Source organism: Emys orbicularis, chromosome 1, assembly GCF_028017835.1.
Source record: "Emys orbicularis isolate rEmyOrb1 chromosome 1, rEmyOrb1.hap1, whole genome shotgun sequence".
NCBI classification, from domain to species: Eukaryota; Metazoa; Chordata; order Testudines; family Emydidae; genus Emys; species Emys orbicularis.
This window is the reverse complement of record NC_088683.1, coordinates 18317374-18332961: the sequence shown is the minus strand read 5'-3', so window position 1 is coordinate 18332961 and position 15588 is coordinate 18317374. Positions and strand designations below refer to the sequence as shown.

General features: G+C 42.1%; 1 protein-coding gene across 1 annotated transcript in view; it reads left to right on the top strand.

Annotated features, from left to right (window-relative positions):
• The window catches only part of BEND7 (BEN domain containing 7), a 58291-nt gene that overhangs the window by 8549 nt on the left and 34154 nt on the right, over nt 1-15588 (top strand). The window contains exons 3-5 of the mRNA XM_065413151.1: nt 3034-3333; nt 10198-10320; nt 14515-14780. Of these exons, the coding sequence (XP_065269223.1) occupies nt 3034-3333; nt 10198-10320; nt 14515-14780 (689 nt within the window). The remainder of the gene's footprint in view (nt 1-3033; nt 3334-10197; nt 10321-14514; nt 14781-15588) is intronic.

Below are 15588 nucleotides of genomic sequence, written 5' to 3'. Positions count from 1 at the left end.
ACAGGTAAAGTATAACAATAAAGAAAAATAGTGAAAACATACTGGTGAAGTAGGGGTTTAGGCATTACATTACAACATTACCAGTGGTGTTTCATTAATTCAGGTTGCTATAAATACACTGTTGTTACTTAATACAGTTAAATATTTAGCACCTGGAAGCACACATGCATTTATCGGGGGAGAATTCAGTTTGTACCTGTTTTAATTTGAAGTATTTTGATGATTCTCAAAGCAGTATTGTAAATTCTGTACACAAATTCTCACTCAATAAGGAAACAGTTTAACATTATTTTAAAGAGAGCACATCCATTCCTCAGAATAAGTAGTATCTGAGCTTTATTAAGACAGCTTGAAGATAGGCCACTTGAAAATTACAAATTAGTTACGCTTTGGCATAGAAGAGTTATAGTTGAACAAGAAATAGTAAGTATGTTTTGTCATACACCTTGGTTATGAGCATTTCTCTTGAACAATGCTTGTGATATATTAAAATAGGGCAAGATTTTGCCACTTTTACGCACAGCTCCACAGTGGAGCAGAGCCAGCCCTGGCAATGTTGAAGCTAAGTCAGATGGGAGATGCAGTGATTCTCTGGAGATAGATTTTGCAGCTGTCCTCCCATGTTTATTCTCCACTCAAGACCAAAGCTCTCCTTCAACATAGCTGGCCCCATGGGCACACTGGGGTTGCAGGATGCACAATTACAGACCCATATTGTGTATTAGTTTAAAAAAAAAGAAAAAAAAAAGTAGGCTCCAGTTCAGCAAAGTACCAAAGCACATAGCTGCTATTATTTGTATTGTTGTATCACCTAGGAGCCGCAGTCATGGACCGGGACCCCATTGCGCTAAGTGTTGTTACTCCTGGGGGCAATCTGCACCAAAAAATTAAAATTTCTGTGCCAAAAATTTAAAAATTCTGCACACAATAATTTAAAATTCTGCAAATTTTATTTGTCAAAATAACACTACATAATCATGCCAGTGTCAATTATTTTGGTAATTTATTTCAAAATACCTATCAGCAAGTACGTCTGTAACAATACAGACACACACAAAAATTCCCCCAGGAGTGGAGAGTTAAAGAAACCCCTATGACAACCCAGTTCCTGTTTCTCTGCCACGTTCCAAGCCCAGCCAGTGGACCAGAGACCCCCAACCCCTCCTTCCCAGAGCCCACCTGTTGCTACCCCCCAACCAATATACCTGAACCCCCTCCTCCCCAGAGCCCAGCTGTGGGGCCCCCCTTGCCCAGACACCTGTCCCCCTCCCCTCTCCAGAGCCCCGGGATCCAAGAGGGAGAAACAGCCTGATGCTCAGTCTCAGGCTTGCACAGAGTTTCCTGCATGCCGTCCTCTCCTTCCCTCAGGGCACTCTGGGAACTGCAGCTGCCAGGAACCCTCTGGCTCCCTCTCCCTCCCCCCAGCAGTGTCTTTGTGTGCAAGGTGGGCTCTTCCAAGTCCAGCAGCCTCTAGTGGTGGCTAGCAGCACTGCTGCCCATTTCTGTGGGGGAAAGGAAATTCTGCATGCACAACATTAATTTCTGCAAAATTCTGCATTGTGCAGTGGTGCAGAATTCCCCCCAGAATATGTTGTACAGACACAACAAGAAGACAGTCCGTACCCCAAAGATTTTACAGTCTGTAAGACAAGAGACAGCAAATGGATACAGACGGGGGAGTACAAGGAAACAATGAGACCATGTTGGTCAACATGATGTGCTGTGTTCTCAACTGCCTAACTGTTATCAAGTATTTTAGGCATCACAAAAGCCTAATTTTCATTAATAGTCTCATTGAAGTTGATGAGACTGGCTATTCACATTCCTGAAGTTGTGCATGTGTTTAAGGACCTTGCTGAATTGGAGCCATTATACATTTCTTCCCAAAATCTGTTTTGTACAGTTATTTTTCCTTAAAAATGTCTTATTTTGGGGTGGTATGTAAGAATGGAAGTTGAAATCTTTTCTAAAGAACAGATGATGCCAAGTAGCACCGTCTTAAATGTATTCTAAGAGGAGGATTGATTTGATCAGTTTCTTGATCTTCATTATTCCTCTTGCTTATGATGTTTGATTTTTTTTTCTATTACCAGTAAAAAATAGAAGCTTCTTATTTCAGAAGTAGTTATGAATATTTCCTTATTACTAATGAAATGTAATGCCTACTTTAATGAGAAAAATAGCTACTATCTGCCCAAAACATATATATTCATTGTGCAATCAGTAGTTTCATACATAAAATTAATTCTTAAACGGTGCTGAGAGCATTAAGTATGTAATTGTTATTATTTAAATGTGCTGAATTTATTTGAAACAGTTACATTTTTCTTGTATATATTTTCTTTTTTCTCATATAATCTGCATTTTAAGGCATCCAGAAGTTTGTCTATATAAGGTTGTACAGATATTAGCTGTTTTTTAAATTTATTTCTATGTATCCCATTATGATGAAATTCTGAGGACCAAGAGACTGATCCTTTTCCAATTAAAGTCAATGGGAGCTATGTTGTTGATTTCAACGGGAGCTGGGTCTATCCCTTAATAGGTATCTGGCTCCTCTCTTTACAGTCTGATCCTGCACCCTTTAACTCAGATGAAACTCCAATTGATGTCAATGTCTGAATAGGATTAGGCTCATAAAATGATAGTGTATTTGAAACAGCTGTACCCATTGTTGTTTCCTTCAGCAGAAAACAGCAAACACCATGGTATGGTATACGTAAGAGCTTTAAAAACCATGGTATGGTATATGTAAGGGCTTTAAAAACCATGGTATGGTATATGTAAGAGCTTTAAAAACAGTATTAGGAAAGCCAAGATGAGAGGGTTTTTTAACCATGGATATCCCAACTACTGCTGTATTAAAGCATGGCACAATACATAACTACCACTCGAGTATGTCTTTTATTTTTATTTATTTGTTGTTTTGTAGTCCAGCAGCTAGAAACTCTTATTGGCATCTAAAATCACTAATCTCTACCCATTACCATTTTTGCAAATGTACAGTGATAACTGTGGCTCTGTTTTCATTAGGAGATGAAAGCCGGGAAATTAAAAAACAAATTACAGGGATGAGAAGATTACTGAATGACAGCACTGGAAGAATTTATCAGCGAGTTGGCAAAGAAGGAGAAAAACTGAAGGAAGAACCCCAGGATTTAGATATAGCATGGGCCCAGCGCCTGACTGCCCTTGCAGACTCCCAGGCGAGCCTCCATCCTTCTCAGAATGGTGCATGGAATGAAGTATCACCTCAAGCTAGCCATTTTTCAGGGCAGTATGGGACTCGGTCTAAAAGCTTCCAAAATGAAACAAGAACTGTAGGATCCAATGGTATGATCTAGATTAGATATTACAAATACTATTTTTTACTATACTAAATATCTACCTGTGTTCAGATAATTATAGTAGGTATAAATACATTATTATAGTTATCACTTTGAAAGACTGTGGGTGTGGGCCTGGTGCATGCTACTCCCATAGGCCTTAAGTTGTAAAGTGGATTCCTAGTGGTGGGGCATAATATTAATATTTTATTCTATAGACTTTATTTCTGTACTCATTAAAACCATTGTTACTGAATTCATAGTGCCTTAAGGGCCAGATTTTGTCCCTCATACTCACACTGAATAGCACAATGAAGTCAGAGGACTGCTTGTGAGTAAAATCCAACTCTGCGTGAGTAAGGGTGGCAGAATTGGACTTAAATTACTTTTTACATCCAGATATGAAATACCATTGTAGCTGTGATCTAAAATGCCAGTTTTTTCAACACAGGGCAAATGCACATGTAGGCTTTTGTTCTTATGGGACCATTAGGGATAAATTGTGATGGAATCTGGAGCATGTTGTCCACCCCGCTTCCAATGTAGGCTTGTTCCCTGAGGTGGATTTTCCAGTGCTTTTAAATGTATATTTTCTTAGTGCTTTAAATGTCACAAATGAGCTTTCTCTACTCCTTTGGAAGATTCTTCCATAATCTGCTAGATCTTTCTGTCCAAGAAATTTCCCTGACATTCAACCTAAATTCCAAAATTCTAATATAAAACCTGCCTCAATTCTGATATCTTGTTTATCAAAATTTTAAATGGCAATTGTGAGCTTCTATCCAAAAACATTGTCAACTAAATTGCAGTTATCCCCAGAGATATTCTGGGAGGGAGAGCTCAGTGGTTTGAGCATTGGCCTGCTAAACCCAGGGTTGTGAGTTCAGTTCTTGAGGGAGCCACTTAAGGATCTGGGGCAAAATCAGTACTTGGTCCTGTTAGTGAAGGCAGGGGGCTGGACTGGACTCAATGACCTTTCAGGGTCCCTTCCAGTTCTATGAGATAGGAATCTTTTCTCTCTCTCTCTCTCTCTCTCTCTCTCTCTCTAAAAATAATTGCCATAGAACGATATCTGTTGTGTGTCTTATAAGGACACGCATGTATTCATCATTTGTAGCAGATGAAAAAATGATTACTGTTGTTATTCCCTATGCTGTACAAGAGAAAGTACTATCCCTGCACTCAGAAGCTTAGGTTTCAGTCCTCCTGGATTGACTATATTCCTGTATAGACAATGATTGGACTCACATGTATTGGGAGATCCAGAGGATGGTGTTACAGTAACTCAGGTTTTGTGGATTTGTTTGTTTTAGTGTGACAGTATATTTTAGAGATACAGTAATTTAGGGTTTATGGGCCTCACAGGGTTTTGTTTTTTAAGGAGAGATTTGAATGATTGGAGGATGAGTGCCCTGCGCAAGGGGATAGGGTGGGAGTTCCAAGTGTAGAAGACAGCACAGACAAGCGTGGAAGAAGAAGGTGAAGGGGGTGCAGGGATTATTGTAACCAAAGGAAAGAAATAATGATAATTACAAAGCAACGGTCTGATTCTGCACCACTGAAGCCAGTGGGAGCGTTGCTTAGGTCAGGCCTTAAGGCACTAATCCTACAAGCTGACCAGGATGGGCAGATTCCTGTGCTCATTTAGTGCCCCACTGATTTTAATGGAGGTCTGTCTGGTACAGGGATCTGGCTTAACATCCCAATCCTGCAAACACTCATGCATGTAAGTGAAGTATTTACAGAATCTGGGCCAAAATTATTTTTTGAGATTTTTTTTTTATTATTATTTCTCTGATTCTTTAGAGGATCTGGCAGCAATGTGCCATCTTAATTGCTTTTTGGTTACGCTCAAATTGTTTTTGATGAATTGTACTAAGTGCTTTTCAAGAATAAATTTGTTAGTGTAGTAATTTTGTTACACCAACATGATTTACTGTCAGCGGATCCATTTGTAGAGAACCATCCTGGGGTACTTGCTGATTATGCAGAGAGAACCACCAAGCGATGTATTTGTGTCTCTTCCGTCATACAAGCCACTATCAAATTCACATGCTGGCTTGCCTCCAGAATGGAGGGAGATGGGTCTTTAAAGACTCTTCCATAAAAATAAAAAGTCTGCTTTCTTTTTAAAATTAAAAATTGATTTATAACGAGTAGAAAAGAGTTGCTTTTGTCCTCTAAAAATGATAAAGGTAGTGCTTGGAACAATGATTGAGACCATTCTACAAGATGTTTCTTACTCCGCTATTGTAACTGATTGGAAGAGAGATGATGGAAGAAAAATAAAAACTCTTCATGAATATGTATGAAGTTGGCAGAAGTCTGCTTTGATTTGAAATACTGGTGGTCTCCTTTCCCATTTACAATACATATGGTAGATTTACATGGGTAATTTCTATCAATGCTAATGGGAATTATAATGTAAATCCCACATGCCTCAATGGGAAAACAGACCCTTTGGTTTTCAGTCAGGGCCTCTGTGCCTTCATTAGGAATGTACTATATTTGTAACAGGAAAGATGAACAGGTATTTACTTGGCAGTATTTGCTTAGTCAAAGTTTCTATGTTCTAGAGACAAATATGCAAAATCTGAAAATATCTACTCTTTCAAATATTATTTATTATTTGCTAAGCTCCTGCAATTTGCTGGATGCCTTACAAGCGAGAAAATAAGACTGGGCCTGTCCCAAGGAGCTTATTGTTCAAAGAAGATAGAGTAGATAGGATGACCTCGAGAAGCCCAGAGGGAGGGGTGACTGGGATTTTTTCGTTATTGTTGATAATATAACCAAAACATTCATTTTTGGGAGGAGGGGGCCATGGTGTTGCTGCTGAATTTTTATACCAAGCACGTACACATTTGGAAGCTGCCTTGAACCTAATCTCCTACTGACATTAGGGCTTTGTCTACACTACACAGCTTCTAGCGACACGGCCGTGTCACTAAAAGTCGGGCAGTGTAAATGCTGTTTGTCGGCACTTTTGCCGACAAAATAATTCCACCCCCTACGAGTGGGGTTTGCATTGTCGACAGGAGAGCGCTCGTACCGACAACGAACTGTTTTCACTGCCACTTGCCGTGGCAAAACTTTTGTCTTGGGGGGGAGGGGAGGGTTTAAGCACCTGTGAACAATAAAAATTTTGTCGTTCAATTGGGTGTTGGTGGAAGTCTCTTCAGGGACTAGGAGGGCTGGTCTACAGTGGGAACTTATATAGGCGTAGGTATGTCTTAGGGATGTGAAAAATCCACACCCCTGAGAGACATAGTTACCTCGACGCCCCCATGTAGACCACTTTAGAATGACAGAAGAATTCTTCCATCGACATAGCCACTACCTCTCGGGGAGGTGGATTACCTACACTGACATAGGCAGTGTCTACACTGAAGCTCAGCTGCAGCGGTTCAGCTGTGCTGCTATAGCATTTCAAGTGTAGACAAGCCCTAAAGCACTACAGTGGCTGTGTGCCACTCTAGCTATTTAAGTGTAGGCATACCCTGAGTGATCTGCCACAAGACTAAAAATAAAAACCTTCCTTATGTGGTGTTTGTGTAGCTCTAACACTGTGCTAAGCACATTGTGAACAATTGGGAAGACAAAGTCCCATTCCTCCCCTCAAAGAACCTTAAGGCCATGTCTACATTACAGAATTATATCGACCTAACTTATGTCGGCATACAGCCACCGCAGTTAATAAATTGCTAGTGTGTGTGCACAGTTGGCTCCTTGTGTCGGTGGTATGCTTCCTCATTAGGAGCACTTGTATCAATTGTATTGTCAGTGTGGGCCATTGTGGGACAGCTCCTGAAAGCCAGTAACAGTCGACATAAGTAACACAGAGTCTGCGCTGACATTGCATTGACCTAATTACATCGACTTTGACACTCCCACTCAGGAAGGTAGTGTTATTAAATTGGTGTACAGCAGGGGTTGGCAACCTGCGGCATGCGTGCCAAAGGCGGCACGCAGGCTGATTTTTAGTGGCCCCGCTCAGCCTGCTGCCGGCCTGGATTACGGAACCCCAGACCAGCAGCGGGATGAGCCGCTCAGCCCGCTTCCGGTCTGGGGTTCCGGCCGCTGGCCCCTTGTCAGCCGGGGTCCCGGCCGCTGGCCCCGCTCAGCCCGCTTCCAGCCTGGGGTTCCGTCTGCCACCCGCGCTGCCAGTCTGGCACGCGAAACCTTACATTAATGAAGACTTGGCACACGACTTCCCAAAGGTTGCCGACCCCTGGTGTACAGAGGCACTTAGGTCGGCGGGAGCCAGATTTAAGTGAAGACACTTCCACAGCTAGGTCGACGCAAGGCAGTTTACGTCGACCTATCCGGGTAGTGTAAACCAGGCATAAGTCTGAATAGGCAATGTACAAAGGAAGGATGAGGGATGGGTCAAACTTGGGCTTGTGCCAGATCAGTAAACCCCTTTTTGTTGTTAGTTTTGTTATTTTTTAATTGAGACTGCCTTCCTGGTCTTTGGAATCACTTTTTTTGTTTGAAAAAAGAAAAAGCAAGTTGCTACCTTTAAGACTGCAAACAAAACCATAAAACATGACTCAAGTGTAACTGGTGCAGTTGTGTTTGCTAAATTCACAGAGCGCCTGAAACAGCAGGTCTCGGAAGTGTGAGGTGCCCCATTCATCTCAATGTGGTGTTAACAGGGAGAGAATTTTAAATGGTAGCATTCTTAATTACTTTGCCGATGGCAATCAAAATATGTAAGAAGGAAGAGGAAGGGTCATATTGTGAAGTTCTGTGCAATCTACTGTGAATGACATTTCACTTTGGTACCACAAACTGGGAGGCTCTTGGGAGAATTAACACTACTTATTTTCCCCCCAGTCTGATCTATGGGGATGTCACACAAAGCAGTGTGATTGAAGAATTACATTTTCCATTAATCTTTGATTCTCAGTCTTTATTTTGATTTTTTTGGTGGGACAGTGGGAGATTCAGTTGTTTAGTTTGCCAATACTTCTCTGTGGGAAGGATTAGTGCTTATAGGACTTTTGGAAGAAGACACTCTTAGGAGAGACGTGAAGGAAGAGAGGAGTAAAACATGGTGGGCCACATCAGGCATGGTTTTCCAGGGATTGGGTGAAATGTGGAAGATGCTCATTCACTATAAATTAGCATGACTCCATTGAAGCCAGTGGAGCTGTGCCAGTTTACGCTAGCTGAGGATCTGATCCAGAAGGTACAAGCTGAAACTGGAAAGTTATTAACAAATAGGAGGGAGTTCTGAGAAGAGCAACAAAAGTAATTGAGGCTGGAGGGACTTCTGAGAGAAGATTAAATGAGTTAATTACTTGTCTGTACTTCCACTTGGCAAAACTTGTCGCTCAGGGGTGTGAAAAAAAGACATTCCCCTGAGCATCATAAGTTGCACTGACATAAGTGCCAGTGTGGACAGCGGTATGTCGGCAGGGGAGCTTCTCTTGCTGACATAGCTACCGCCGCTCATTGCGGGTGGTTTAATTATGTCAACAGGAGTGGTCTTTCCTGTCGGCTTAGAGCAGCTACATGAGAGATCTTACAGCGGCACAGCTGCATCAGTACAGCTATACCACTGTAAGCTATCCAGTGTAGACGTATCCTTAGAGTTTGCTAAATGATAACTAAAGGGCACACGATAACTCGACTAGTCAGGTTGGAGAAAAAATAAACAATGTACTCTCCAAAGGTCCGCACACCTGTGATACAAAAATGAAATGACTTGTATTAGGTTGTTCAGATCTTCATAATAGGATCATCCCTCTTCTTTTGTGCTTTGCAAAACAGTAAAATAGTTACCAATTTAAATAAGTCTTCAGTATTAACGGCCATTGAAATGAATAGGGGCAGTTCATGTCTGGTTACAGGTTCAGACTGATACCTTTGCAGCAGTTGACATTCTATTTGTATTTTGAAGGTTTTCTTTGCACCTTTAAAGGCTAGAAACGTAATTCTTTGATAACAAAAACTTCAGATTCTGCAGCACAAAATACAGCTAGCAGAGGAAGGTACCAGCTCTCTGAGCTTGTGGGAGCCACCCTTTTTCAAGACCTCCAAGTATGTGAAAGATGAAAACAGTCTGGAGACTGAGGAAGAGTTAAGGTTTTTTCAGGGAGGTAGAACCAGAAGTAAAAGAATGAAATTAAGAAAAGGAAAATTAGGCTGAAATATCAGTAGGAAATTCTGGACAAAGCAGTCTATTGAATTGTTGAATAGTCTCCCAAGGGGAGTTGTGCGAACATTATCTCCTGGGACACAGCATGAGAAAATGTGCTGTAGGAAACAAACCAGTACTGGCAGAAGGATGGAGCAGATTATATAGGTTTTCTTGCTGATGGTTCTTTCCCATCAGTAATTTCTGTGATTCTGTGACCAGAGGATCTGATTTTCATTCTGAGTTCTTCATGTTATAAAGCAACATGGGTAGGTAACATCCAATTTTAGAATTGGTAGGCCCTTATTTAATGCATAATATAAACCTTTATTACACAGAGGGCTACCCATTCTTTGTAGGACTGTTCTAGGAGATGGGGTTTTTTGTGCATGATAAAGTGAGTATGTTTATAATGAGATTTGGAGCTATTGTTATCTGAGATGAACTAGCCTGACAATAGAGAGCCCTGCTGTGAGAGCGCCTTGTGTTCACGCTTTTGTGCAGTCCTCACCAACCCCTATAACATCATGTCCCCCCGAGTATGTAAGCAATATATACTGGTAGCCGGATAAAACCCAATGGCCCCCTCCTCCCAAAAATGAATGTTTTGGTAATTATTGGCTGTGCTTTCCTTGGGTCCAATTTCACGATAGCGTACATTGCTAGCTTCAAAATCCTGTCCAGCTCTTTTGATTGTATCATTATTTTATTTCATTTCTTCTTCAGGAGAACTTCCAGGGGTCAGTTCATCAGTTGGACCAAACTGTTGTACTTGTAATTGCCAGTCAACTTTGCAGGCCATTCTCCAAGAGCTGAAGACCATGAGAAAGTTAATGCAGATTCAAGCAGGTACCATGATCTCTCTCTTTCTCACACTCCTTTAATCTGTGTCTGATATCTTTAGTCAGGATATTTCCAGAGTGCTTTCACTACGAAGAATGGTCCAGTAGTTAAGGAATCTCACTTGGGAGACCAGGATTCAAGTCTCTGCTTCTTGGGGTCAATTTTTCAAAAGTGCCTAGGTGCCATAGGAGCCCATTAAGGCCCTTAGGCACCTAAGGTTTGGATCCACAAAGAGACTTAGGCTTTGTCTTCACTACCCGCCGATCCGGCGGGTAGCAATCGGTCTATCGGGGATCGACTTACCGCGTCTAGTGAAGACGCGGTAAAATCGATCCCTGATCGCTCTGCCGTCGACTCCGGAAATCCACCTCGGCAGGAGGCGGCAGCGGAGTCGGCGGCAGCGCGGCAGCGGTCGACTTTCCCGCGTCCTCACCGCTAGGTAAACCGACCTAAAATACGCAACTTCAGCTACGGTATTCACGTAGCTGAAGTTGCGTATCTTAGGTCGGACCCCCGCTGTAGTGTAGACCTAGCCTTAGGTGTTGCTATGCTAAGCGTCGCAATGCCTAACTTTTAGATGCCTAGAAAATCACTAGAACAACAATTTGATCCACAAAGCCTGAGTTAGGCACCTAGGCTCTCTGTACAACAAATGGGGAGAGATAGGCACCTTAGACTGCAGTTCACAAAAGCCAGCATGCTAAGTGGGGAGATGCCAATCATAGGGGTGTGTCCTAAACCCAAACTCTCTCACGGAGATATGCGCCTAAATCTGGGCTGCAGAAAGGCCTCTCTCTCTGCTTGTGATCCACTAATGGGAACCCCTCTTAGGCACCCCAAGTTATTTCTTATGGGAATAAGTTAGGCAGCCACCTAACTCCACATAACATGGCCTGGGAACAAAGGGAGAAGGAGGAGGAGCCGCAGCTCCTTTGTAACTTTTAGCTCAGTGCTTGGGATATTCATCTGGGATGTGGGAGACCCTGGTTCAGTTCCCCACTCTGCCTGATGGGGAGAAGGGATTTAAATGGGTTTCCCATCTCTGAGGAATTATGCTGTTCATAATCTCTGAGAAGAAGGCAAAGTGGGCCTGTTTAGGCTATCTGTCGTGCTGGAGAATTCACAATGTAGGCAGGGAACCGTGGAGCCTGGAAATACCCGGTCAGGAGGAGGAGAAATGCAGGTCTCTGCCCAAGAGAGGTGACAGCTGGGAAGCCAGAAGTCTGAAAGTGGGTGCCCTTGGTGAACCATGAGGGGGAAACACAGGAGCAGTCATCTGAATTATGACAGCCCTCAGTTAGTGTGGGGATGTATCATCCTTACGCCAACCTAATGGAAAGTTCCATGAGAAGGTAAGGGTCACGATGGGACACTTGCCTGGCAATGGCTCATGGCCTTGTAAGACAAAGGCGCCCCCTGGTGGTCTAGGGATTATATAAGATGAGGTAAACAAGGTAATAAATCATGGCCTTATGTAAGGCCCCCTGGTGGTCTAGGGATTATATAAGATGAGGTAAACAAGGTAATAAATCATGGCCTTATGTAAGGCCCCCTGGTGGTCTAGGGATTATATAAGATGAGGTAAACAAGGTAATAAATCATGGCCTTATGTAAGGAGCGATTGAACCAATCGGTGTGGGGCTATACATGTGATAAACACATGATTCTCCTTCTTGTCCAATCTGTAGATGTGTGATTATAGCCTAATTGTGTTATATAATGTTGAGAAAGACTATAAAAGAAAGCTTGTAATAAACAGGATTCAGATTCAGCTTGCAACCACATTGGTCGTGTGCTTTATCCGCTCCGCATGGGACCCCACAAGTTAGAATTGTGTGTGGGGGGGTTCTTTTAATTGAAATATGGTGGCAGTTGAAAGGACAAAGAAGGTGATTGTATGCATACAGTATCATACTTGAAATAATGTTACTATGAGCTAAGGATAGATGAGACAAGTATTGTAATGTCAGCTACCGTGAGTAAATATGTTTGGGTTTCAAAGGAGTGTGAGGGTCCTCTACGCACATGAGAAATCCCTTTACACAAGTAGTTACATTTACTTCAGGGGGATTATTTGCATCAGTAAGGATGACTTGTGGATAAAAAATGCAGGACTAGACCTTCTGCAATGAAAACTGGAATCCAAGATAATAGGAGTGTTTCTCTTTCCGTGCTGTGTATCTGTAATGTAAATAAGTTCGTAATTTAATGGACCTCTTGATGAAAAGCTTTGGGAAATAGTTTATAGTTTGTGGTATGTAGACACTTGTTTGACACTTTTGTTATTTAAAAAAAAAAAAAAAAAAGAATTAGCACCTAAAATACAAATGTGTACACGAAAGCATAATGATTTATTCTGATAGTTAAGCACCTTCCTATTTAAATGACAAAGTACAAATTGCAGCCCTTGTAATCGTTGCCAGAAACCTCTCCAAAATCCATTAAGTAAATACCACTATGAATGGGGTTCCTATTAAGAAACCTTTGCAGAGGATGGCAGTTTGCTGTTCCCTGGAAGCTGTAGCATTTTCAATGGGGCTTTCAATTGCCCATGGAAAAAAATAAGGTTCTACATTAAAAAATTACTTTGACCCAGCTATAGTCGCTATGGAGTGTGAAAAATCCATACCCTTGAGTGATGTAGTTAAGTTAATCTAACCCCCAGTGTAGACAGTGCTAGATCAATGGAAGAATTCTTCTTTCAACCTAGCTACCACCTCTCAGGGAGGTGGATTACCTATGCTGACAGGAGACATGATTGTTCTCTATAAAGACATCAGAGGGATAAACACCAGGGAGGGAGAGGAGTTGTTTCTGTTAAGGGCCAATGTTGGCCCAAGAACAAATGGATATAAACTGGTCATCAACAAGTTTAGGCTTGAAATTAGACTACGGTTTCTAACCATCAGAGGAGTGAAGTTCTGGGACAGTCTTCCAAGGGAAGTAGTGGGGGCAAAAAAACAGACTGAACTTTCCAGACTGAGCTTGATAAGTCTATGGAGGGGATGGTAGTATGAGATTGCCTACAATGGCATGTGGCCCATCTGCGGCTGCTAGTAGCAAGTATCTCCAGTGGCTGCAGATGGGACACTAGATGGGGAGGGCTCTGGGTTACTCTAGAGAATTCTTTCCCAGGTGTGTGGCTGGTGGGTCTCACCGACGTGCTCGGGGTCTAACTGATCACTATATTTGGAGTTGGGAAGGATTTTCCCCCCAGGTCAGATTGGCAGAGATGCTGGGGGGGTTTCACCTTCCTTTGCAGTGTGCAGCAGGGGTCACTTGTTGGTTTGAACTACAGGAAATGGTGGATTCTCTGTAACTTAAAGTCGTTAAATCATGATTTGAAGTCTTCAGAAAGTCAGCCAGAAGTTTGGGTCTATTACAAGAGAGAGTGGGTGAGGTTCTGTGCCCTGTGATGTGCAGGAGGTCAGACTAGATGATCACAATGGTCCCTTCTGGCCTTAAAGTCTATGAGATGGGAGAACCCCTCCCATTGGGGTAAGTAGTGTATACACGGAAGTGCTGCTGCAGCTGCGCTGCTGTAGCGTTTCAAGTGTAGACAAGCCCTGAGCTGCTTGATACTGATTAGGTAGCCCTGATTCTAAAATCTGATCCATGTGGCTGGACCTTCACATCTGCACAAAGTCAATCCAGACAGATCTGATTGCAGGAGTAGGGCCTTAATTTGTAAAGCACTTATGTGTCCTTGAAAGATGCTATATAAATATAAAATATTAATATATGTGGAAAATAAGACCCATTAGGCTTCAAAAAAAACCAAACAGGTAACTGTTTCCCAGAATGTAGAAATTAAACTGTTAAATATTTTTTACTAATTCTTGCTAAAATAGTTTTTTAAATGTTCTTTTTGAGCCAATTTTCTTTAGAAAAGAGCATGATTGCTAATGCATCTAGAGTTTTCTTATTTATGTCAGTAAAAGAGGTTGAAAGACCATAAGATCGTCGATAATGTCAGAGGATATACGATTTCACACAACTGTAATCATTGTTCAAGTCCTTTTTTCAATATTCAGGGTTAATTATGCAAACGTGAGAAAATATAAATGCTTCATATGCACAAACTGTATTGTCAGTAGTGTTGCTTAGCCAGAGGATGAATACAGCAAGTTAATAACTACGTTTAACCTGCAGTGGTGTACGTGTTTCTATAAATATATTCACAGCTTTTTTTCCCTTCAGTTGGCACCCAAAACAGACAGCAGCCTCCGATTCCCCTGATCTGTGCACAGAAGTCAACAATATCAAGAAAGAGAAATAAAAAGAAAAAATTGCCCCAAAAGACTCTTGAGCCCATTACTGTGAATAAGAAGCCCAGCACTGTAGAGAAGGAAAAGAAACTGTCAGCAAACTCTGAAAGATCCAGCCTGCAAGCAGCTGAACATACTCCAAAGCCAGAGACCCATGTTTCAGGATTTGGTATCATTCTTGAATCATCTTCCTCAGATGTAAGTTGATATTTCAGTTGCATAAAATGCCAGAGAACTTTACCGCACTATAACTTAGGGATCAATGTTGAAGTCTACTTGAGGCTATATTGTTTCCTCTACCACAAAAAAAGTGGGGATTTGGATTTGGAGTCATGAAAGGGGAGTGCTGCTTCCAAAGCCTTATATTCTCTTTCCCTGACCCCATAGAAACCACTCTGTAGATGCTCTATAGGGATCGGGAGCTCTGTTTGCCCCTGCAAAATAAACTTGCTGTCCCCATCTGCCATGCTACCCAGGGCCAAAGTAAGTCCAGGAGCCCCTGCAAGGAGCTGTTTAAGGAATTCATAACCCTAGCCTTTCTTGACTAATGTAATTATTCCACACCTAAGCTTTGCTCCTGAAAAAAGTATTTATTTACTTAATTTTACACACTTGAGTAATTCTATTGGCTTCAGAGGGACTGCTCGCATGAATAAAGTTTAAGTACACCTCTACCCCGATATAATGCGACCCGATATAACACAAATGCGGATATAATGCGGTAAAGCAGTGCTCCGGGGGGGCAGGGCTGCGCACTCCGGCGGATCAAAGCAAGTTCGATATAACGCGGTTTCACCTATAACGCGGTAAGATTTTTTTGGCTCCCGAGGACAGCGTTATATCGAGGTAGAGGTGTATGTGTGTAAATCTTTGCAAGATTGGGGTATTTAACTTTCATCCCTGTTGTATCCAGGTAAAGGCCTTGATCCTGCTGTTGAAGTCAGTGGGGCTCTGTATGAGTGCAAGAGGCTGCCCAGGCAGATCCAGTTGCAGGATTAGAATTAGC